The sequence below is a fragment of the Candoia aspera genome, chromosome 3 (genome assembly GCF_035149785.1).
Source record: "Candoia aspera isolate rCanAsp1 chromosome 3, rCanAsp1.hap2, whole genome shotgun sequence".
Taxonomy (NCBI): domain Eukaryota; kingdom Metazoa; phylum Chordata; class Lepidosauria; order Squamata; family Boidae; genus Candoia; species Candoia aspera.
The window spans coordinates 35,766,946-35,791,292 of NC_086155.1; the positions used below are offsets into that span (position 1 = coordinate 35,766,946).

At 38.2% G+C, this 24,347-nt stretch overlaps 1 protein-coding gene across 5 annotated transcripts in view; it reads right to left on the minus strand.

Annotated features, from left to right (window-relative positions):
- PPP1R12B (protein phosphatase 1 regulatory subunit 12B) overlaps positions 1 to 23,666 on the minus strand; it is a 147,209-nt gene extending 123,543 nt beyond the window's left edge. For all 5 annotated transcript variants that reach the window (XM_063297366.1, XM_063297364.1, XM_063297365.1 and 2 more), the window contains exons 1-4: positions 23,278 to 23,666; positions 7,802 to 7,932; positions 5,687 to 5,805; positions 3,916 to 4,075 (exon numbers count right to left, since the gene is read on the minus strand). In XM_063297366.1, the coding sequence (XP_063153436.1) occupies positions 3,916 to 4,075; positions 5,687 to 5,805; positions 7,802 to 7,932; positions 23,278 to 23,553 (686 nt within the window). In that variant the 5' untranslated portion in view covers positions 23,554 to 23,666. The remainder of the gene's footprint in view (positions 1 to 3,915; positions 4,076 to 5,686; positions 5,806 to 7,801; positions 7,933 to 23,277) is intronic.
- Positions 23,667 to 24,347: the final 681 nt, after the last annotated feature.

The following is a 24,347-nucleotide window of genomic DNA, read 5'->3' on the forward strand; positions in this document are numbered from 1 at the left end:
TCATATTTGAGCCTAAACTGTGGTGTTAAGTGTAAAAAGTTGTTATTTCTTGGCAACTGTTGTATCAGTGGAATGCCATCTAGCCACATGGCTAGACACTTTTGGGTAAGGATAGGCCAAAAGAGCTTAGCATTGGCCACCATGACTTGTTCTAAGCATTTTGTTGATAAAATCATTAAGACTCATTTGGGGTTGAACACTGGCTAGCTGGCTGGAGTATGAAGAGATCTTGTGATGTCATCTGGGATTTGTCTGAGCCTGTGGAACATGATGAAGTGGAGAGCATCCTCTGTGAGTGAATTCTGCCATGTGTGGTCTAGATCCCTATCCCACCTGGGTAATATGCCATGGAGGGAGGAGCTCTAGGTTCAAGTAGTGAATGCCTTTTGTATGGAGAGGGTGATATTACTAGTTTTGAAAGAGGCAATGGTACCCTCCCTCCTCAAGAGGTTCAATCCTTATCTAGCCATGTTAGACAACTAGTGCCCTGTCTCTAACTTCCCTTTCTTGGGGAAGGATGCTGAGAAGGTAGTGGAGAGGCAGCTAAAGGGGTCTCTGAATGAAATAGATAATCTGGACTCTTTTCAGTCGTGATTGTCAACTAGGCATGTGAAATGGTAACTCTTGTGGATGACCTGTAGTGGGACACGGATAGGAGCACTGTAATCCAGGTAGATCTTTCAGTGGCCAGGTCCAGGTAGATCTTTCAGTGGCCTTCAATACCATCAATCCTTCAGGATTTCCTGCAAAAGGTGGGGCTGGGAGGCACTGTTTTGAAGTTGTCCTGCTCCTTCTTCATTGGCAATTCCAATCAGGAAGGAGAGGCCAACCTTTCAGACACCTCCAGGCCTGAGTCTTCTTCCCCATGTTTTCAACAGTTTTATGGAACTGTTGGGGTTGTGCTCTGTCTGAAGGAGTATGTTCTGTCAGGCCCAGCCCAAGAACGACAGAGAATCAAGCCAACCAAATTTCGGTTCTTTAATTGCTCACACCATATAGACAGAATCTTGCCAGACTAAAGCTATTCTACCTAACCTAAGGGAAATAACTTGGGAAGGCTACTCTGAACCTCTCAGTCTTCCCACATTCCAGCTCCAGACTGTGTTTTCTCTTATCTTGCTCCCCTCCTTGGAATGTGTTCCCTCCTTCCTGAGAACCAGTAGTGTTACTGAAGTCCATCACAGGTTCAGAATCTGGGAGTCCTCCTGGACTCACGGTTCCTGCTAGAGGAGCAGATGGAAACTAGCCAGAAACACCTTTGTCCAGTTTCAGCTGGTCACCAGCTGTGCCCTTTCCTGGAACAGAGGCACTAACTGTGGTCACTCATGCTTTTGTCACCTCATGGATGGACTACTGTAATTTAAGTCTACCTGGGGCTCCTCCTGTAGACCATTTGGAAGTTGGAACTAATATAAAAGCAGCCACCCGTCTGGTAACAGGGTAGACCCAATACAATCCTGTAAGGGCCCAACTGTGAAAACTGCACTTGTTACCTGTTTTCTTCCTGGTGCAATGCTAGGTTCTGGTCATCACCCATGAAGGCTTAGATAATTTGGGACATTTAAGACCTTCCTCCTCTACCAAGCCTTCAGGAACTAATAGTGGGTTTATTTTTTGAGGATTTTTTTCCTGGTTAGTGAGAGGAAGGCACAGCGTATGGCTTTTACTGTGATACCAAGTTTATTTATTTATTTATTTATCCAATTTGTCCCCGCCCATCTCCTCCCTTTGGGGGACTCTGGATGGTTTACAGTAATCGATTAAAACAACATTCATAGATGCAATGTATGTTTTGTTTATCTGTTATACTTATTTGCTATGCTGGATTGTGTGAGTTGCTTAGAATCATGTGATTGAAGTGGCATATAAGTCCTACTAAAAATAAAATAAAATATCTGCATAGTTGTTTCTTTTTCCAAACACACTTTTGCTTTATCTCTTATCAGGTACTATAATAGAAAACAGTGACATCCATTTTTTAACCTCATTTATTGGAATAGGAAATGTGGGGTATCTTAACTCCATATAGTATTCCTAACAGATGGGAAGGACTAGACAAGTTATTGCAACACTCTGTTCCAAGTAATAATTAATGTTGCTTTCTTACTACTACCCAATTACTGAACTTAATGTATAGTACCGGACATATATACAATTGCAGTGTTACTTCAACCGGATGTCAGTTCCAACTGACATCAATACAGCATAAATCAAATCATAACTGCTATTCCATTAGTTTCAAAAGGACCTAAAATCAAGTTAAGAACAATTGTTTTAAAGAATTAGAATTTAGCACCCTCCCATATCACTGCAAAATCACTTAAGAGACACAGTAAAAATAATTTCAGAGACTCCAGGATCTCTAAGTATTGATGTCTCTGAAAACCTGATGGAATCATTCTAGGTCTAGGAAACCTAAAACATATGGCAACATTTCCTGAATGGAAGTAATAAAGGAATAAAAAATAAGGAATAAAAAGGTATAACTGCAAAGTTGTTTACACAGCACTGCTGGATACAGAAACCAAGCATACAGAAATCAGATCAAAATGTTCTGCTTCCCAAAAGCGAACACTCAAGGAACAATGGGAGTTTGTTGTTCAGTAAAGCTTTTCAAACACCAATACTTCCAATACTGCTGTTCTGGTGTGCAGTATGTGACAAGTCCTGGAACAGTGGCACAAAGCAGGCAAACGTTTCACTCAAGTTAACTGATACTTTCTCTGAAGTTGATAAAGCAAGCAAAACTTATCCTTACACATCAAAAATCACTGTGGCATGTAAGTAAGCCTCTATCCTACAAGTAGAACCCTAATTTGTACTTACTATGCTTGGTGCAGCTTTCTATGCCATTAGTTAAATTTTAAAAAAAGAGAGGTAACTATGCACTAACCCTGTACTTACGTTTGAATATCTGTGTATGTCTTCACTTTGGTTGTGAGCAATACATTGTAACAAAAAGAAATACCACCTAAAAAATAATGTCAAAGCCAACTTCAGAAAATCAGGAAAATAAAAATCTGAAATTCAGTGCCTGTCTCATTCTTACAGGGCTGGCCAGCAAAAAGCCCATACCACAAACAGCACCATTGTTTCACTTTCCGTGGAGAAACCAAGGCAGTAAGTGAATTTTCTGTTAGCACAGCTTGCTTCTTCCAATCTAAGAGGGAATCACCAAAGGTATGTTGCTTGAAAGTCTATTACTTGGCTGCTGGCATTACATTATTACCTGATGGTAGTAAGAGTAAACAGTAAAATCTTTTACATTGGGATTACAAATAAATGTATAAACCTAGTTTCCGTTAAATTACATCCTGGAAAATCCCAACCAGGAATTCATAACAATCCTATAAAATCACAGTTTACAAAGCACAATGACTGGGTTTGAATATTTTACTAAGCCTATCTCCCATGGTTTCTGCCTGCCTCACAAGATCTAGCGGGGAGGGCATGCTCTGGATCCCTTCCATCAAACAGTGTCATATTGTTGGCTAAAGAAATTGTGACTTCTCTGTGGAAGTGCCTGCCCTGTGGAACAGCATCCCTCTGGAAATCCAGACAGCCCCAACCCTGCTAGCCTTCCCCAGGTGTTTGGGCCAGGATTTGGGTTAAGTGAGCTCTGCTGGTCAGGTGGTTTTTTATGATTTGTGGTTTACCATTTTAACCTTGGATGTCATTATGTCAATATGCTATTGTTATTTTAAATCTTGAATGCTACCCAGAGTCACTGTTGTGAGATGGGCAGCCATATAAACCATGTAAGAAAATGATTAAATAAGCTAAAATCTAACCAACTACAGTACATTATGGTTCATTAGTATGTTTGAACCCAGCCATGTAACTCTTCCTCTTCAGTTGCAGTGATACCTACAAAGACCTAGTTTGCTACAGCAAACAATGAAAAGAGATCAGTACCTCATCACCTCGCAGTAGCCTTTAGCTGCAGCCACATGGAGAGCAGTAGCACCTGTTCGAGGGTGCTTTCTCTCCTCAATTTTCCTTCTGTTGAGCCACTGTCGGGCATCTTGCAACATCTGTTGTTCTTCTGCTTTTCTGGCCTGATCAAGATCCACCCCTGGAGAAACAGACTGCAGGTTAAAAAAAAACCTTGAGGTAGTACAAAAAAGTGATAAAGGGAAGTGGAGATAAATTTCCACATTGTTAAAAAAAGGGAGCAGAAATGAGTGAGATTTTTTTTTCATACATACATATTTTAAAAAGCAATTATTTTTCCCCCTTAGAGACACAGCTCTTTTGTAATTCTACTGAACTGAACCTGATGCTTTCAAGGCATGTTGAAGAACTACTGTGATTGTTAACTAGTATGGCCAACAATTATTCCTCACCATCTACAAAATGCTGAGGTGTTTGTGTATGGAATACAATCAGTTACAATCAATGACAGAAAAGCCTGTTTCCATCTCATGGGGTGAAATCTACTAAAATTCCCACTGACCCAGAGCATACTGGTTTCCTTACTAAGGAACTTAGATACATTATTAACACACCGAAAAATGGGAAAAAAAACCATACTAATCAAAACTATTTCAGCGTTTCTCTAGAGGCAAAATATCAAGATGTTTTCATATGAATCTTTATAGGAGAATGGGACAGTTTCCTTATACTAAGATTGTTTAGAAGGAGAATAGATCAATTAGCATACTGATTATTAAGATATAATAATCATATCATTATGATATTAAAATGACTCATTTTATCTAAAGCTTAAAGAGATTCCACAGAAAATTAATCATAATTAGAAATGAACAGAACAGTTTGCAGACAGCTAAAACACCATCGCTGATAATTTAGCTTTTCATCAGCTAAAGAGAATCAAATTGGTTTCATTTCCAAGGTAACATACTGTAATTGGGAAGGACTGCATTTTCCACAGCACTTTCCTCTACAGCTTTTGGGCAACCACCCATATTTTCTACACTAAGTGGCCAATCACCAAACTAAAAAATCTCTCAAGGGTCTATGGACTAGCTGTCTGTACACAATTATCCTTTGCAATTTCATATAAAACGTAAAGCAGCATTTTCCATATGCCAGTCATCAAGCTCGGCTTCTTCTCTTCAGAGGATATTTAAAATGCTGATATAGAAAGAATGAGCTGATACAGTTCTAGCAGCAGTGCCAAAAATACAGCAGGCAAGAAGAATGGATGCTTTATTTGTTTATTTAAATTTTGCCACCGCCCATCTCCCCCCAAAGGAAGGACTCTGGGCAGTTTACAATAACAATAAAAGCATTAAATATCATAAACATAAACATCAAATACAATATAATAACATACAACATAAATATAGTATAAAATCCAGGGGATGATAACAGTTATAATACCGCTCATATACATCTAAAGGGCCATTTTAGGGCCATTTTATAGTCAAGATTTCTAAGTACACCACAGAAAAGCAACAGATTGGTGCAAAACCTTGTTTTACACATATAGGTCCATCATACAAAACCCACTCTACAATAATCACCTAGTACATATGAAATATTTTTATATATTTTCAGAATATGTATCTTCCTTTCTAAAAGTCATAATGAATTGTAGAGCCAAATTTAAGGATAAGTGAATTGTATTTCATGCCGTGCATCTCTATTCCAGAAGCTTTGCCATGGAAGAAAAATCCATCGAACAAAATCTAATGATAAGGAGATACGTAATTTGCCTTACCCTGTTTCTTTACTTGTTCCAAAAGCAAATCTTTCATGGCTGCTTCCTCTGCAAGGTCAGATGGGACTTCACCTTCGCTGTTCACAGCAGCAACATTGGCCCCATGATTTATCAAGTACCTATGTGGATGAAAACCAAATGAGACTCAACTTTAACACAAGTATATTTCATGTGGCTCTGTGACCCAAACAAGGCATTAGATAGTAAAACTTCCATCACAGGAAAGAAGCAGTGATACTGTAGTTAATTTCTCAGCTGAGGAACGTAATAGGTCTCTAATCTTTTGAAAATAACCAGATAATTTTGTTTTTTCTGATGTTAGTAAGTTTTAACTATTGTATTTTTGAATGTAAAAGGACCATTTATTTATGCATCTCTGGTTTATCAAACCTTTCTATGTAAAAGATTACAATTCAAAAAGTTGACCTGATTCTTATGGTTTGGCTAATTTATATATTCTCATCCCAAACTCCTCTTTCTGCTTCAGCATTATAAGGATGATTATCTAACACTACAATGCAATCATATGCTTATCTTCTCAGAAGTAAGCCCCACTGAGTTTAGTGAGACTTACCTCCAGGAAAATACGTATAACGGTTCCACTTGTTAATTTCTGAAGTTTGCATTCCTTTCATTTGAAATGTTTCCAATAGTAAAAGGAACTATTCACATCACTGCACTGGACCATCATACACTTAAACTTATCAAGGAAAGTTACTAGAGGCTGCCAAATATGGAGCTCACTGTCCCATCCTATGCCACTTATTACTATAACCTTGCTTTCAAAGAAACATTCTTGTAGCATACTTTTGAAAGCGTTATGTTCCTATTACTAATGCTATAAGAATAGGTAGAGTAAGAACTTTCTGAAACTGAGGACCATATCTTTTTCCAGAAGCCAAGGACCCAGGAGATTGGGCTGGAATTTTCAACCAGCTTTTCCAATTTGGATAGGGGAACTGGGGAATGTTTATTTTCATAGGTTCATCAACCTTATCAGAAGGTTAGGATTAGGGTTTGCTTTATTACAGGCAGTCCTTGCTTACCGATGGTAACTGGGATCAGGAACCCTGTCACTAAGCGACACAGTCGTAAGGTGCAGCATCACATGACTGTGTTGGTTTATGATGGCAGTCCCAGTTGCTATCATTAGGCAAATCCCTTGCAGGCACAGTGTCCCACAGTCATGTGATCACCATTTGCGACCTCCTCCCAGCTTCACCACTGACAACTTCCCCTTGCCAGGAGCCAGCAGGGAAAGTTGCAAATGGTGATCATGTGACTGCGGGACACTGTAATGTTGTACAGTAATTATGAGCCGGTTGCCAGGTGCCTGAATCGTGATCATGTGACTGCGGGGATGCTGCTATGGCCACAACTACAAGGACCCGTTGTAAGTACTCCTTGTTCAGCTCCATCATAACTTCGAACAGTCGCTGAACAATGAGTATTAAATGACTACCTGTATTACTATTTTTGTTGTTGTTGTTAGTTTTTCCTTTGTAGCACCACAAAAATGAAATACAGCTAATATACATTAGGAATCTCCTCCATTACCCAGATTCTGACACTTGATGTTATAGAGTCTTTTGGTATCAAAGATCCTATTAACTTTTCATAGGATTTCTCTAAGAAACTAATTGCATGTACTGTTTTAAACACTGTTAAAATGTTAGGCTCTAAATAACAATACCAACACAACATAATCATCCTAGATTTAAGACTTCATGCATTGCTGAAGTGAGTTAAAATGTAAATCAGAGAGAGACCACAGTATTAAAGTCAGAGTTACCATTGCAAGTCCTATGACACATTCAGGTTATTGTTGTTATTAATTTGAACCTGTTATTCATTAGGTTTATATCCCATCTTTCTACTCAGTTTGAGCACTCCATCATTCACACTAAAGATTTAGAGAAGACTGCTGATAAATTATGTTGCTTTCAGCTAATATTTTACAAAGTATATCCATACAAACTGAAATGTACCTATATTTTAGCCTCTCAGGCACTTGCTTGGGAATTCATTTAAAACTGTTGCCTCACACACAACATCTGAAATTGAAATAAACCAAGTACTCTTTCTAGTATCCAGGTCACACTGCAACTCACTCACTCTGCTATGTTCAGATAGCCACAAGATGCAACTGCATGAAGTGGGGTCCACCCCTCGTTATCTTGCTGATTTACATTGGCTCCATATTCTACCAGAAATTTTACCATGTCCAGGTTTTCATCTATACAGGCCTTTGGGATAAGAAGGGAAGTGGGAAAGAAAAGAGAGAAAAAGATAAAGATTAAAATGAGCAAATAACACTTTCCGTTTTAACAGCTGTAAATGATAGCAGGGGCTTTACTCCCATACTGAGCGTTCCTTCCTTTCAGCAACCACTGATATCTCCATAAAGTGTCACTCTCCTTTTACTATACAAACAAGCTGGGAGTCAACTCTCCACAAATGATCTTTTGATATTCATTTTAGGAATGGCATCATATTCCATGGAGCAGAGTAAAAGTTGGAACATGCTATTCCAGGAAAGCTTCAATGAAAGAGATTATGTCAGGACGTTCAATGAAATGACATATGGGAGAATTAAAGCAAGTAGGATTTCTGCAAAACTTTTAAGTCAAGAGCCAATCAGAAAAAATAATCCATTGCTTAACTTACAGAAAATAAAGCATTACTTGGCCTTTTTTGTGTGTGTGCGCCTTCAAATTTTTTGGGGGGGGGGGTTACTCCTGGCAGCTGCATGGACAAGTCCCTGCAGTTTTCTTGGCAAGGTTCTTCAGAAGTGGTTTGCCATTGCCTCCTTCCTAGGACTGAGAGTGTGTGACTGGCCCAAGGTCACCCAACTGGCTTTGTGCTTAAGGCAGGACTAGAACTCATGGTCTTGGGCTAGTCACTCTCTCTCAGTCCTAGGAAGGAGGCAATGGCAAACCACTTCTGAAGAACCTTGCCAAGAAAACTGCAGGGACTTGCCCAGACAGTCACCAGGAGTCAACGCTGACTCAAAGGCACACCCACACTTACCTTTATCATTGTCTGAGGTCTGCACTAATAAAAATGGGTTTGTCTTAAACCCTCAACATGATTTTGAGTATTTTCCAAAGTATTCACTAAACATACAATGTTCAAGGAAACAAAACAACTTTGAGTCTAAAGTAAGAAAACAGCATGTGCAAACTTTGTGATAGGTCAGGTTTATTTTGTGCACTGAATACTATAAAACTTTCATACAGAAAAAATCCAATTTCCAGCACCTTGAATCCAGAGGCATTAATTGCAAAATAAGTGAATTTAAGAAACCAAAGCAGTTTAGAGGCACACTTTATCTAGTTTTCCCTCCCCCAATGTTTTTAAATTTATTTATTTGAGGCCAGCACAGCCAGCCATACACTGAAATGAATAACTGTTTATTAGAGAAATTAAGAAAGGCATCTGGCTTATTACTGCCAGGCCAACAAAACTATAGTATTTCTTATGCATGTTTTCCTATTTAAATATTAGTTTTATCCTATGGGAAATTAAGACAGAAACTATAATTAAATCCTAAAGATAATAAAGTTTTCTGATTCCATTCTAAAACTGAGCAAAGTTTAGAGTATACTTGATCTAAAATTAAGATTTCTATTCTGAATTCATATATATCTTTAATAAAAGAAATTGCTTTTACAAGTATAATATACTGGCTTCCCACTAAAGAGTCCATTTATTCAACCTAGTAATATAATAAAAAAAAATTCGGCGATGCTACCTACATGCACTACAGAACTGTATCAGCCAAGAGACAGAATTTGGGCATTCTGCAAACATGCGAAAATATTAAGCAAATATCAGACTTGTGCTGCACATTTGTTTGGAAATAAATTATATACAACTGTGTAAAAAATAACTACTATGCAAAGCATCCAAATGGAAAGCAAATTTACAAGTTATTTCACTAGTAAGCATCTCAAATAGTTTTAATTCCAGAATACAATAGACAGCTCACATACCCAGAACACATAAAATAAAAATATAATGAGTATGAGTTCTTTGTGAAATCATCTGATGAGCTGCAGAATGCTACCTCCTATATCCTAGGACTTCAGGATATTTTCTTCAGCCACTGGCTGTAATGCAACCCCATAATAAATAAAATACAGTACACAAGAATACCAGAAGTAATAGTTTTCCTACTGGTACATGAGAGAAGCATACAGAACCACATGTTTAACTGCAGTTTAAATCCCTGACTATATAAGGTTTTTTGACTGGCAAAGCAAAGCCTAACAGCTGAAATTCGTTTTTATACAGCAAGCCCTAAGGCAGTAGCACAAAATGTGTGGCTTGCAAGCTGTAACGAGCTCCCCTTTTTAGTCCACAGGAAATCTCAGAACGGGTAGGGCAAAAAAACATTGGGATCCATGCCTGAGTTGTGAGGGGATTGGGGAGAAATGAATTTCTTAAGTCCTGCAGAGGTAGAAGGTACCTACTGCACCCCTTAAAAAGCTCCAACCTCTGTCAAAATTGGGCTAATGTTTCTGTTTTGGAAGCATTTGAAGAGAAAAATTGATAGTTTAATCTCTGCAATATCAAACATACTTATAACCCTCCCCAAAGCCCCAAAATAAACTAAATTCAGGTCTTCAGACATTCCTACTAAGGTGATATCTGTTTTCTACTACATATTTTTCATCCTCTTTTTGGGAGCGGGGGGGGGGCTTAAGAAAAGGGTTTTTTTTCATATTGCCCAGTAGAAACAGCTGTGACACCGAAAAAGAATTACTGCCTCATTGCACCCTCAACTAAGAAGGAAAAAAATCTGTAGTTTATTGAGAGGTGGGAGAATTTTGCTTTTACTGAACAAACTGCCAAAAATAATGAAATTAAAATTTAAAATTTAAATACAATATAAAGGAAAGGAGAAGTAGTTTCACCCACTTTTGGAGTATGGTCCTTGGCATTCCATGCATACTCTGGAATGGTCCTCAGGTTGACAGTTTCCATAATGGAGAACTGCTTAGCATCCAACCTGTATGGCTTGCTTCACAAAGGGAACATTTTTAAAGCGTGTTCCTCATTATCCCAACACACTGGATGTCTAGATACTTGCATTATGTTCCACAGTTCTACATAGCATTACACATTTCCAGTTCTTTTGTCATGAGAAGTTCTCCGATAGCACTTACTAGGAAGTCATTCCACTCAAAGGTCCTTATATTTTTGTCAATTTATTTGTATATCTGCCAATTAACTTAGATATATCAAACCAGGTTTCTCTTGTTTATACCACACAACAACCACCCTTTGGAACATTCTGCCCCTGGAGGTGAGGCAAGCCCCATCGCTCCTGACCTTCCGGAAGACCCTGAAGACCTGGCTCTGCCACCGTGCTTGGAGCGGGGAGGGGAGTAGTTATTCCTGGGGATGGCTGGCACCTTAGAGTGCCCCTCGCATACATACACTCTTTTATTGCCCTTTGTATTTTTATTTTATATGTATATGTTGTATCTGTATTTGTATTTGTATTTATATTTTATATATTATTTATGATGATTGTTTTTAACTGGTTTTAATCTTGAAATTCTGAGAGTGCCTTGGACTGCAAGAAGATCAAACCAGTCCATCCTCCAGGAAATAAAGCCAGACTGCTCACTTGAGGGAATGATATTAAAGGCAAAACTGAAATACTTTGGCCACATAATGAGAAGACAGGACACCCTGGAGAAGATGCTGATGCTGGGGAGAGTGGAAGGCAAAAGGAAGAGGGGCCGACCAAGGGCAAGGTGGATGGATGATATTCTAGAGGTGACGGACTCATCCCTGGGGGAGCTTGGGGTGTTGACGACCGACAGGAAACTCTGGCGTGGGCTGGTCCATGAAGTCACGAAAAGTCGGAAGCGACTAAATGAATAAACAACAACAACAACAATCTTGATAGTTCTATTGTAAACTGCCCGAGTCCCTCTTCTGGGGGGAGATGGGTGGTGGCAAAATTTGAAAAATAAATAAATAAATAAAAATAAACTGAACTACAGTACTGCTTTTCAGTCATCAATCATGGGAGAAGCAAGTGTTTACTTCCACTTTAACTACCAGATCAGCTAAGCTCTAAGATAGTTTGCCCCAAAATAAAAAGGTACATTGCTTTGGAGATCACTTCCAGCAATGCCCCATTTTATTCCTACAGAATAGACAGCAAAAGGAAGACAAGCATAATAAATCCCCATTTGTTCTTATAATGAACCTTACAGCTTGAGTCTCCAACATGATTCTTGGTGTCAAGGCATCTGCTGACAAATTCCTTGAGGCTCACCAAGTTCCCTGAACTACCTAAATCCACCTTCTTCACACCTTAATATTCAATTAAGATGGATTTTGGCAAAAGTACATACCTACACATTGTTTGACCATTATATTTTATAACAAAACAAAACAAAACAAAGCCAGAAATTGAAAAATTACTTAACTGCAAAACTGAATCAAAATCAAAAGCCTATACAAATTATTACTGGGATGCCTGATAATTATTTTTTATGATTAAACTCCCACATTCTCTATTTTAAAGAAACCTAAAATATATGTACTGGTTACTATTTTCCACATGGAGGACAATATGAAATACAAAAAATATCCAAACCCACTATCCAAATTGGCTTTGGAAAGGGTTTTTGTTTTGTTTTGTTTTTTAAGTTGGTTGAGGTTTGTTTTCTTTGTTAGTAGGCTTGGGTTTCTTGTTTTTTGCTTTGTTTTGTTTTCAATTCTTAACAATTTATTTAGCTTGTTCAAAAGGTTTTACATTACCATTTCAAATCCATGAAACCTTATACAGTATAAATAAAGGAGAACCAGCCACATAGCCAGCATTATTACAGAACAGATTTTTTCCATTTAAATGTTAAAATCTGAATCACCCTTTCACATCTACTAGAAATTTTAAATATTTTATGTTTTCCATCAGTGGCCATGTATAGTTCCCAGGATGCAGTTTTCAAACTACTGAATTAAAAGTTCGTTCTTAAATCAAAACAAGTTTTACTTGATTTATATTTGTTGATTTCAACTTCAAGTGTTATTTAAGGAATGAAATCTGCATCTGTGAGCTAATAAATGATAGCACAACAAAAATTACCATTCTAAATAAACCACAACATTGTAAACATGTGATTCAACATGTGGCTTATTATGGTTACATCAACATCTATTCCCCCCTCACCCCACCTCCATATCAAAGTGTTGATGAATCTATGAAGGAGTTGAAATGTGAAATATTAAAAATCATTGTGCAAATTGGTTACTGGCATTTTTCTGGAGGCTGGAGAGATTCCAATGTATATACCATGAATGACAGCTGAGAGACTTCAAAATCAGTATCAACTGCTAGCTAGTATATACAGTAGATGAGGCTATTTATTCTATCCTATTTTCAAATCAATTTTTATGATACAAGAAAAGCTGACCTAGGATCAATAAAGATATAAAGCCCTAAAGTAAAATTATTTTTCCTTCCTTACCCTGTAAAAACAATTTTCCTGTTTTTATCTTTTCTACTATTGTCCACATCTATTGTTTTGAATGCATCACACAAGTCACCATGCATCATACAAGTCTTGACTTGTGCATCACAAGTCTTGACTTGTGCATCACACAAGTAAAAAAAAAATTATTTTTTTCTTTAATCTTGGTCTTTAACCAACGCAGTTCATACTTTCTGACATACAATTTAGCCTTTTTCTTCACCTTTACTACTTCCTTCCCTTTTTGCTTACTTTTGCAGACATATAACACCTTTCTTTCATCATTTCGTTTCGTTTCATTTCATTTCACTGATTCATGTTCTTTAACATTTACCCCTCTTACATTCCAAGTCACAATAATCCAGATGGCCTGAGAAACACTGGAAGTGCTTCCCATAATGGGTTTGGTCAAGTAACACTTTTATATAACTCTTTTTAGTAAGGTAGAGAAGGTGTAGACTAGGTTACCAGTTCAGTCACATCCATGCAACTGGTAGCATTCTCTGCTTACGATAAGCTCAGTACCAATCAGTTTTGGCCTATTTTGGCTACAAGCACAACCAAAGCCCAGTTCACCCCAAGCACAATCCCTATGTGAGTTAGCATCTCTAATCTAGAGACTTTCCAAGCCAATATATTGTTGCCCCATCTCACCAACTATGAAATACATATAGTGTACTAGCAATACTAAGATGCTAAAATGATAACCATGTAGGCTAATTTGAACCTACATAATGCAACTTGCTGCCTGTAAAAAGCCCACTTCTAAATTGATAATATGATAAATTATACATTTAGAGAGGGCTAGAAGCTGCCACCATCAATTCTGCCACACTGCAAATGAAGACTCTAGAAAAATCTGTAGAAATCACACGTACAAAATCATGGACTCTACTTTTTTTTTTTTTAGAAACCTCACTTTCAGTGAGGATTATGGAGAAACCTTACTCTCAAAGAAAGTAAGGCATCCTCCCACTTCAAAGACTACCTTGTCTTGCTTTCAGGAAAATATGGGATTACAGATTTATTGATGTATCTAATCCATATCACACAGAAAGCTCAGAATTAGATGTCAGTAGTCCAAAACAGCAAAATTAAATCAGATCAACCAGCAGATTAAAGCAACAGTACCTGTTCATCCATTGAAAAATTGGCTTCTGTAATATTTAATCAGGCTGAATTCAATCTAGAGGGCAAGTATCTAAAGGAAAGTTTCTAGGAGCCATACTATGATTTCTTTTGAGTAACCCTAGCTCAAGTATGTCCAGAATCCTTGCCAGTACTGTTATATTGTTGTGAAGTCCTCCCAGATTTGGCCTGGCATACTAATTCTAGCAGTTTCTTCCTCTAAAACAGGTATGCACAACTTCCCACAGTTCAGGAACCACTGCAGTTTTGTTTGGCATGTCTAGAGATGAATTCCAAAAGGAATGAACACAGACCTATTTTGGAAGGGGATTTCAAAAGTTTTAAAGGGTAAGACGGATGCCTTAAGTATCTGCAAGGCTTAAGATACCAATTTTGCCCCTTAAAACCACCCAAAAATACAAAAGGAACCTTCTTTATCTCATTTATTTGCGGAAACTCTGGAGGTTACCAAAAAAACACTGATGTGCTACGTGAAGCCAAAGCCCCACTTACAGCATCATTGTGCTAGAACTCAGTTTTCCAGGCTAAAAGCTTTCTTTCTTGTGTTACTTTGTATAGCAAGATGTAGCCTTGCTACCAGTGAAGCATATAACCAGTGAAGCATATAATATTGCACATCCCAACTAGCACAGCACAATTGCAATTTTTCAAAACAGTGCTTTCTCCACAAACATACAAACTACTAGAGATAGTCCAAGCTGCTCAGCACGTATATACCCATTTTTTTCAGTTTTGCTAGAATCAAATCTGAAAACAGAATATATTAATGTATTCTAACAAAGTTTATAGACTTTGTTTATTATATAGACTTAGATGTAAAGTGCAGAGCTTGATATTATCACTTGGAAAATACATATTGCTATAATTAAGAAACAGCCATTAATCTGGATATTCAGTTGGACTTTATACCATTGAACTCTTAGTTTATTATCCACAATAAACCTATCCACTCATGCATACTTAACAAGAAATAAGAACTAAGAATTCATATACACTTCCTTCCTATGAGTAAAAATTTAGAACTGCAAATTTCAGAGTAACTGAGACAAATTTCAATATACTGCGTTCATATCCTCTTCCAACCAAATAAACATTCATAAAAATACTAAAGTAACCCTATTGTTTTATTAGATGGTTTTAGCTTTAATCCCTTCTATCTTTTCTCTTGTAGGTCTAAAAACACCTGAGGGACAAAAGCACTCCCCACCACCTTCATATTTCTCTCCATTATTCATTTACAGAATTAAGAACAACATCCATATATCTCATTTTTCACAAAATACTCCACCAAAAACACTGTATCCTTTGCAAGTATATTAGGGGACTCAGGAGACTGGGAAATATTCAACACACCATGGATTTTCCAGCACACCATGGATTTTCTATGCCAGCATAAAAAGAAAGACATCTGTCAAGTATGGTAACACAAACAATGTTAGCATCATATGTGACACTTCACAAATTAGAAGGATAGAGTTTATCCCCCAAGCAGTTTATCAAATAACTTTCAACAGGAGGGGGAAAGACTGGAAATAGAAGTAAAAGAAAGCTAAGGCAAATATCTCCAGCTCAAACATGGTGTCATATTAATTATCACCCAAGCTATTTGATTCCAGATCTCCATTTTTCAGAGGAGCCTAAGTAAATTGAGGCTTAGGGACAGCCAAAGTTGCCTTGGGCATTGCTGACCTCTGAGACCATCAGTTAGAAAATGGGCCTCTTTTGCATAACAAAATGAGACCTCTGGATAGAAATACTGTAGATACCTTTGTTCTACATATAACCTAACCTAGTCAAGCCACTCAGAGGACATTCTGAAGGGCTAATCCAGTCCTGATAGTATAGAAAAAAATCCCTGCCTTATCATTAGTACACACAATTGCACTTATTAATGTTAAATTCTTCAAGCCAAAATATGTACATAAACCCCAATTTATGTACCCTAGACCTCTACTGGGAGGAAAGACAATCATCCTAGCACTTAGGGGAACCTTATTCTTTGATCACAAAAGGGGGAACCTCTCTCAGTAACTGACTGTATAAAAACAACTTACAGCCAGAATGTCTGTTCATTCTGCATGTGATTTTGAGATGGATAATTTCAAAGACAATCTTTTTGTAATTACCTCTGTTTCATTCTTATATTTTCCCCATTATCCATTTTACTGGTTTCATTTGGTTTAATTAGAGAGCCACATACATGACTTAACAATATCTGTATCTCTATTTCAAGTCAGTGTCAACACAAAGGCTAGTAAAGAAATGTGTGATTCTACTTATCTCCAATCACAGCTGCCAAGAGTTTAAAGAGAAGCAATATCTGTACTTGTCCATCTTCTTCTCTCTCAATTTCTCTCTTAGTAAGGTAGCCACAACTCCAACAGAATTCTACCCTGTTCCTCTAATTTATATGCCATGTATTTGGTATCTGCTTCTATAACCTCTTCATATTTGACATTAGGCTCCGTCTTTCCCAGTTTCCATTTAAAATTATCCAAAGGTTTGCTAGTCCAAGCTGAATGCTGTTTCTATAATCAATCTTTCATATGTCTAATGATCAACTGTTAGTGTCCCATCTGTACATGCTAACATAGTCGAAACATGAAAATAGTTATAAATAATTAAATAGATATTTTATTGTAAACCGCCCAGAGTCCCCCTTTTGGGAGAGATGGGCGGTAGCAAAATTTGAATAAATAAATAAATAAATAATTTCAGTCTAGCTACAATAGTGTCTGGAAACTAATAGGTTCTGCTGAATACTTCAGCAAGACAGACATTTATTTTGCACACATAATCCTCTGGACATCTTCTAAAGCCAAAGACTGATCCCAAATATTTTTCCCACACTTGACATTTTTAGATTCTTCTGTGCCAATCCCCCTCCCCACCATGACTCCATAAAATTAACAACAAAGACTAAATGCTGACCTGCATAAGCATCAGCATGAGGAAAATACCTGCTCAAATTACTGGCCCATAAAAAAAAATTGTGAGTAACAAGATACGTCACAGTATTGACATCTGGAACTGCTCCAAATACATAAGGGTTATGTTATTCTTTATGTTATATGTTAAAGCAATTTTTTGTTTACAGGCAGATTTCAGATTTTAGTAACTTATGAGATTTTTGTAGATCAAATTAAAGTTCAAAGGCACCTCAAAGAAACAACAGTAGCTGCTTGGAAGACTAAAGTGAACAAGCTATAAATAGAAGCCTGTTTTTCATATGGTCCGGAAATGGATGGTGAGCAGTTGTTGTGTCAGATCAGTAGGTTAGAATATCCATCACCCAAGTTTAGCTAGACCTGAAAGGACACCGACACATAGAAGACTAATACGTGATCATTTAGAAGACTTCTGATGATTAATGGTAAACTAACAGAAGGTGGATGTTGCCCATAAATGAACAGTGCAAAGTTGTATTACTGTATTTAAACAGTGATTTAATAGACAACCATCATCTTGCAGATACTGACATTTAAGCCATTTACAACTGGGAAAAAATATTATATGCAGGATGTCACCTCTTACACATTTTCTTTCATGCTCAGAATGGCTCAATTGAAATATTATCCTGTTAAAGAGGCAGTATATAGATGGGAGCCTCCTCCTTTTAACTTCCATGAACAGTCAGAATATGTGGTAGAAGGCAGACACATTATCATATTTTTATCATTCCCCCAACACCAGTTCTATCATCAGATATCAACTATTGCCAAACTATAATGAATCTACTATAACCTAGCTAATGAAGTCTCTCCTGGTTCTTGGTTGAAAATGGATCTGTTTTCTGTGCTTCAAAATTCCAAAAAGGTGGAATAAAGCTCCTATCTTTATATACCACAAGAAGAGAGGGAGGCATCTCCCCAGAAGAGAGAATGCTGCCATCAGTTATCTAAGCATAGGTTAAAGAGAACAGTCACAGAGCAGTTCTTTCAATCTGTGATGCAAAATAAGCTTAACTTCCTTCTTAAACATTTTAGTATTGCTAGCACTATGGATTTTATCAATAACACAATTGAATTTATATTTATATACAAGTAAGTCCCACCAGGAGCCAATTCAGTGTAGTGGTTAGGCACCAGGCTAGAAACTGGAAGACTGTGAGTTTTAGTCCCACCTTAGGAGTATTAGGTATGCTCGCGCCTTGAGTTATTTATAAAACTATTAAAGGCAGGATAAAAGTTACATAAATAAATAAATAAAATGTGTGCCATGTTCTAGTATGACAGAAATTTAGCTTAGGTTTCATTGATATATGTATGAAAAAAATGACACACAATTAATCACTCAATCACTGTTGAAACTAGAACATATTCTTACATTCCAGTTCATTTGTAATTGCTGAAACTTCAATGTCCCCAAAATAAAGTTCACCTGATTTTTTTATATGGACTTAATGACCTAATGAAGTGAATGAAGTTCATAATGTGAGAATTATGACAACTACAATTTGTCTTACAATGATCACAATGATTACCACTGCCACTTCAATTAAAATAATACAAGTAATCTAGCAGTCATTACACAGACATTTTCCCCTCTACTGGCCATTCTCTGAAGGATTTCTTGTTACATGATACAAAATATTTTAAGTGAAATACTAGAAATCACAATAACTGGCACATCTAAGAAAACCTGATCTATATTTAACATACTTCAAACAGTCAAAGGGTTTTACATTTAGTTCTTGCAAGAACCCTGTAAAACAGGACAATATTAAAATATAAACTATCATAATAAAAATTATACACACACACACACATTATCAAAATTCATATTCTGAATTTTAATAAGAATTGATTTACGTACTTCCTAAGGAATGATGCAGGTTTAATACCACAAAAACCAATGGGTTGTGGCAGGAAGTCAGAAGGGTTAAAGTTTTCTTCAATTCCTCCTCCCTGAAGTCAATGCTGGCAAAAATCTGCTCCAGTGGCCTGAATGACCATCCAGAATAGTGTGCAATACTGAGATTGCAGAAGAAATGTAAAAAAGGGGGTGGGGTGCTATTCTGCTATTTCTCCAGCAGAAAAACTACAAGTGATCTATAATTCCTTCTGCAAATGTTCACAGAAGGACTTGGTACCAATCAAAGAAAGAGCTGAAAACAAATAATTGGAATGAATACCTCTTATAACAGCAAACTGTATTGGAAAGCTATAGAATTTTATAAGAATATATGAAACTGTATCCCATTGTCAAGATTTTCTAATTGAAATAAAGTGTTTCTGAGTTCATCAAAAATTGTACTACAGCATTATTTCATACATTTCTTTATTTTAGATATTTCTACCATTCAACAGTTTCCCAGGGCAGCGAACAAAAGAGTTAAAATGACAATAAAATCAAATAAATAAAAAACTTAACACCAAAATCATTATATTCCTGAACTAAAAAGTCTATGCATGCAGTTAGTCATTTTTGTTGTTGTTAATGTATTTCTTCTCTTTCCTCCAGGAGCAGAATTAAGAATGCACACTAAGGAACAATATGCAGAAGTCTAAAAAGCCTGGAAAAATAAAAAAAGACTTTGCCTGATGTTGAAATGACATTTAAAGTATATCTTCAGCTGAACAAACCTAGGAAAAGCTTTCCAACATGCAGATACTACCCCCACCCTTGTAGAAATCCACATCTCGGACAGTAGGAGCACATAAAAATAAAGCTCTTAGAAGGCAGACATATGACAGACATGGAGACAAACAGCCTCATTTGGACTTTAGATCCAAATAATGTTTTTAACAAATATATCATTTGTTCTTTCAGAAACCATTCAAAAGTGGACTGAGTAATTTACATATGATTGTAAGATATAGAGTAGGTACACTTATCTGCCATTTGTGATCAAAACAGATAGAAAAGGCACCAGTCATAACACAACATACATTAATGTCTAACCCCACCCCCCACCTAGCTTCAATAGCATACCTGTTGAGGCAAGGACCTGCCAAGTATATTAAAGGCCGAGCAACTAACAGCAAATATGGTGACATTAAGGTTTTGTACTTGGCCTGTCATCAAGGCCATCAGAATCAGCGTCAGAATGAAGAGGACAAAGATGAGGATGAGTTTAGGTAGTGATGAGAATATCTTTTATTTTGACCTTCAGAGGTGGTTCAACAATTGCCACTCCAATCACTGCCACTCCTAAAAACACATTTGCTACTACTAACCTTAATAGAAAGCAACAAATAATTCAGGGATCTCTTACTGAAATGGAATGGAATGATTTCCGGTGAGCTCAAGATTGCACAGGCTTTACGCCTACCTCAGTGGGATCATGCTGAAGAAAACCAAGCTGAAGGATGAATGCCACTGGGCCATCAGTCACTGTCCCTGATTTCACACAATACTTAAACTATACCTGCCAAATGTTCAGTGCTGAGAGTCATATCAAGAGCTCTCTGAAATAAAATGGTTTACTGGCAAGATGCTACTTTCTATGTACAGTATCATAGATCTTATTTACATATCATATCCTCTTTCAAAGCTGGAATACCAGGCAGTAAAAAGTCACTTTCCTCAGGAGTATGCAGGACTATGTTACTTTCAATTGAATGAGCTGTTTAATTCTTTGGAGGTCACAGTTAGTATATTGAGGGATTATCAAAATGTTGTCAAAAAGAAGATCCATACCAAAACCCTCAACATCAAAACCCTCAAAATCTTACCAAAACCCTCAAGAGATCTGAGAATGTATGAAGAGAGCTGCACCATTCTTCAAATGAGGGCATATATTAAGGACTGCTTGAAGTCTGCAATTATGGCCAAACCCAATTCTCTGTCTTCTTAAAAGCCTTTGTGGCTGTAAACATTTGTTTCAAAGGGTGTATGCAACTAAAAAACTAAGAATATGGTAAGATTTCCTTTCGTCAGGGCATCATTCCTTGCTCCTCCCCATATTGACAATTATCCAAAAATGTGTACCAATGTAATATTTTGCATACTATGTAGTTGTTCATATTATTGAAACCTTACTTAGGCATCTTATACCCAACACATAAAAACTAGTTAAATGACAAAACAGTCATGCTTGCTAGACACTTGCTTTTCCTAGTGTCAAATATTTTTACTGTTGCATTAGAAAAAATAACATAACACAAGGTCCAAATAAAAAGGCAATGAAATTCTGACGATAGTCTCGTTTTAGGGAGCAGACTTTTGAGGATGCTTCTGGTGCTCACTGCACACTAGGAATTCTATTAATAGAAATCAGTGTTGCTTATCTTAGGTCTTGGCACCTTGTGGTCTCTCTAAAGGTTGCCAAAGGAAAAGATTGTGAAAGTCACAAGTATCACAGCAAGTCCAGTACAGGACACATTAAAGCAGTAGACAGGCCATAATTCTGATTTTCTTAACACTGAAAAAGCAACAACAGTGAACCCAAAAACAGCAGTAACTTTAAAATACTTTAGTACTTTAGCAGCATGTCAATTATTTGACTTGAAGTCATTGACAACTATCCTTTACAGATTTTCATATTTTGCAATATTAACACCAAATTAATGTTTTGCTTTAGAACCTCAAGAGTTCTATTAAGGAAGAAGCAACAAACAGGAGAATATTCTATATACTGATATCTGTGACAGATATTTTTTACTGAGGTATATTTCATCAGAAGTGATATCTCCTACTGGAAGTAAACACAGATCAGGATAATTTGATATCAAACAAAATTTTTGTGCAATTCTACATTTAAAGTATGTTAACATGAAAGTTAGACCACACTTACCGAACTAGTCTGACCTTACTCTGATCTCAAAACAAAAAAACACCCAAAAAAATCCCTTCCTTATATTTTTCATCCTTTTGTGGATGAAAGCAGAGACACAGTAACTTTAGACTAAGCAAATTTATTTGTATGGCCTTATCTTCCCCCTGCAGATTCAAGGTAACAGAATACAAAATGTTATGTATTAGTAGTAAATGTCAAAAACATGCAGTGTTTGTTTCAATGTGAGAAAGAATAATTATTTGGGTAGGAAATGCTTTCTGGATAAGAAAACCACAGTAACCCTAGTAACAGACATAACTGACAAGCAAGAAACTGTTTAGGCTATGCTATAGAAAAGGGTTAATTTATCTGACATAGCCACGCGAAGGGTACCTTTGTTTACTTGGCAAAAGATTCAGCTCAAGTAAAGCATAGCAAAAAACAAAACAGAAGAACTCTAATTCTACTGATGTCTAACATCTGGTGCATTGCCATCGCTATGCATCTAATCACCTATAGGTAGAGACCTCATTTACTCTTGGTTGAACTGTGCGTGCGCAGGGCTGTCCAGTTCACCTAGGTGACTTTTCAGGAATATGATGGAAAGGAAACACTGGATGGGCAGAAAACCAATCCTGCAGAGTACAAGTCATGCCAGGGGTCCTTGGTGCAACCCTGTGCACACTGGCGACTATGGAGAGTCCGTCAATTCCCACAGGAAAGTAAGCAGCACAACAATATTAGTCTATCGGTGAATGATCAATTCCAGAAGGGCATTCAGAAACAAGCCCTGGGAAATGGGGGAGCTGAGAAAAAGGCCGATCTAAGGAAAATACGAGGTTCATTCACTGAATCAACCATCTCTGCTTGTCTGAGAAACCATCCTCCACAATCTCAGGCTCTATCTACAGCCCACTGCCCTACGGCAGCCACCCGCAGCCCAGGCTCTCCACGTGTGCTGGGCAACAGCTGCCCTAAGACCTGATCAGCATTAGGGAACTTGCTTCCAACCCATCCGAAGGGCACCCAAGCACAAGCAAATGACTGGGCAACGCTGTCATCCATCGCTCTGGGCGGATAAATCTCCGGAGGATTCCTGGATGGCGAACAAGGGAGAGAAGGGCACAGCCGCGCTCTCTCCCTCTCCGCCGCCAGCCCACCCGGCCGTCCCGTGAGATTTGGGGCGCCGAGGAGTTGGGTGCAGGTGCTCCGCCCTGGGGTACCTGGTGCAGCGCTGTCAGCCCGTCTACGTTGGCCGTGTTAAGGCGGGCTCCGCGGGCCAGCAGGCGCTTCACCTCCTCGGTGTCCCCGCTGGAGCAGGCGGCCAGAAAGACGGCGCCGTCCTCGAAGCGCACACGGCCCCCGCCGCGGTGCCGGCTCCGGGCGGGAGTCACCGGCTCCAGTTCGGTCAAGGAGCCTTTCCAGCGCTTCAGCTGCTCCGCCCGACGCAGCCTCGCCGATTCGGCCCGCTTCACCCCCAAATGGCCCGGCTCCGACATGGTGGCGATGGCGGCAATGACAGCCGACCCTCTCCGTCGGACTAAGCGCCAGGAGCTCGCCGACCGGTTCAGCCCGCTGGAGAGCGCGACAGCCCAGCCGCCATCTTCCCAACTCCCCCGCCCCCGAGGTACCGTGGCGCAGGCGCAGAGAGCAGCTTAAAGGATCATGGGAAAAGTAGTTCGGAGGGGCTTCACTGTGTGGGATCCCAGGGAGGAAGTCAAGGTCTTCCAAACACGTCTTCTCTCCCGGGAGTGCAGACTTCTAGCCTGCCGGAACCAAGGGAGAAGCGTGGTAACCCAGGCGTGCTGCTGATACGAGAAACCAATTATTATTATTATTATTACCACTTTCAATAGGCATGTTTGAACATTTTCCTCAGTGGTGTGTAAGCCCTTCTGGCATACCGTAGAGCAGTGTTTCTTCAACTTTTAGTTCTCAGGACCACTTCCCACTTCTAAAAATTATGAAGGACCCCAAAAGAGCTTTTGTATGGGTTATATTCACTGATGTTTACCGTGTTAAAAATGAAGCATTTGTAGAATATTTAATTGAATCATGTAAGAATAACAATATTGAACCCATCTGATATTAACAGACATAAAATATTGTCCATGAAAAAGCCTGTATTTTTAACAAATAAAAGTAATGAGTGACATTGTTTTAGATTTTTGCAAGTATCTTCAATATCTGGCAAATAATACTGATTTTGCAGACCCCTGAGATGGTCTTGGGGGATCCCCGGGGCCCTTGGACCACACTTGAAGAGTCACTGCCTTAAGGCATCAATTAAATA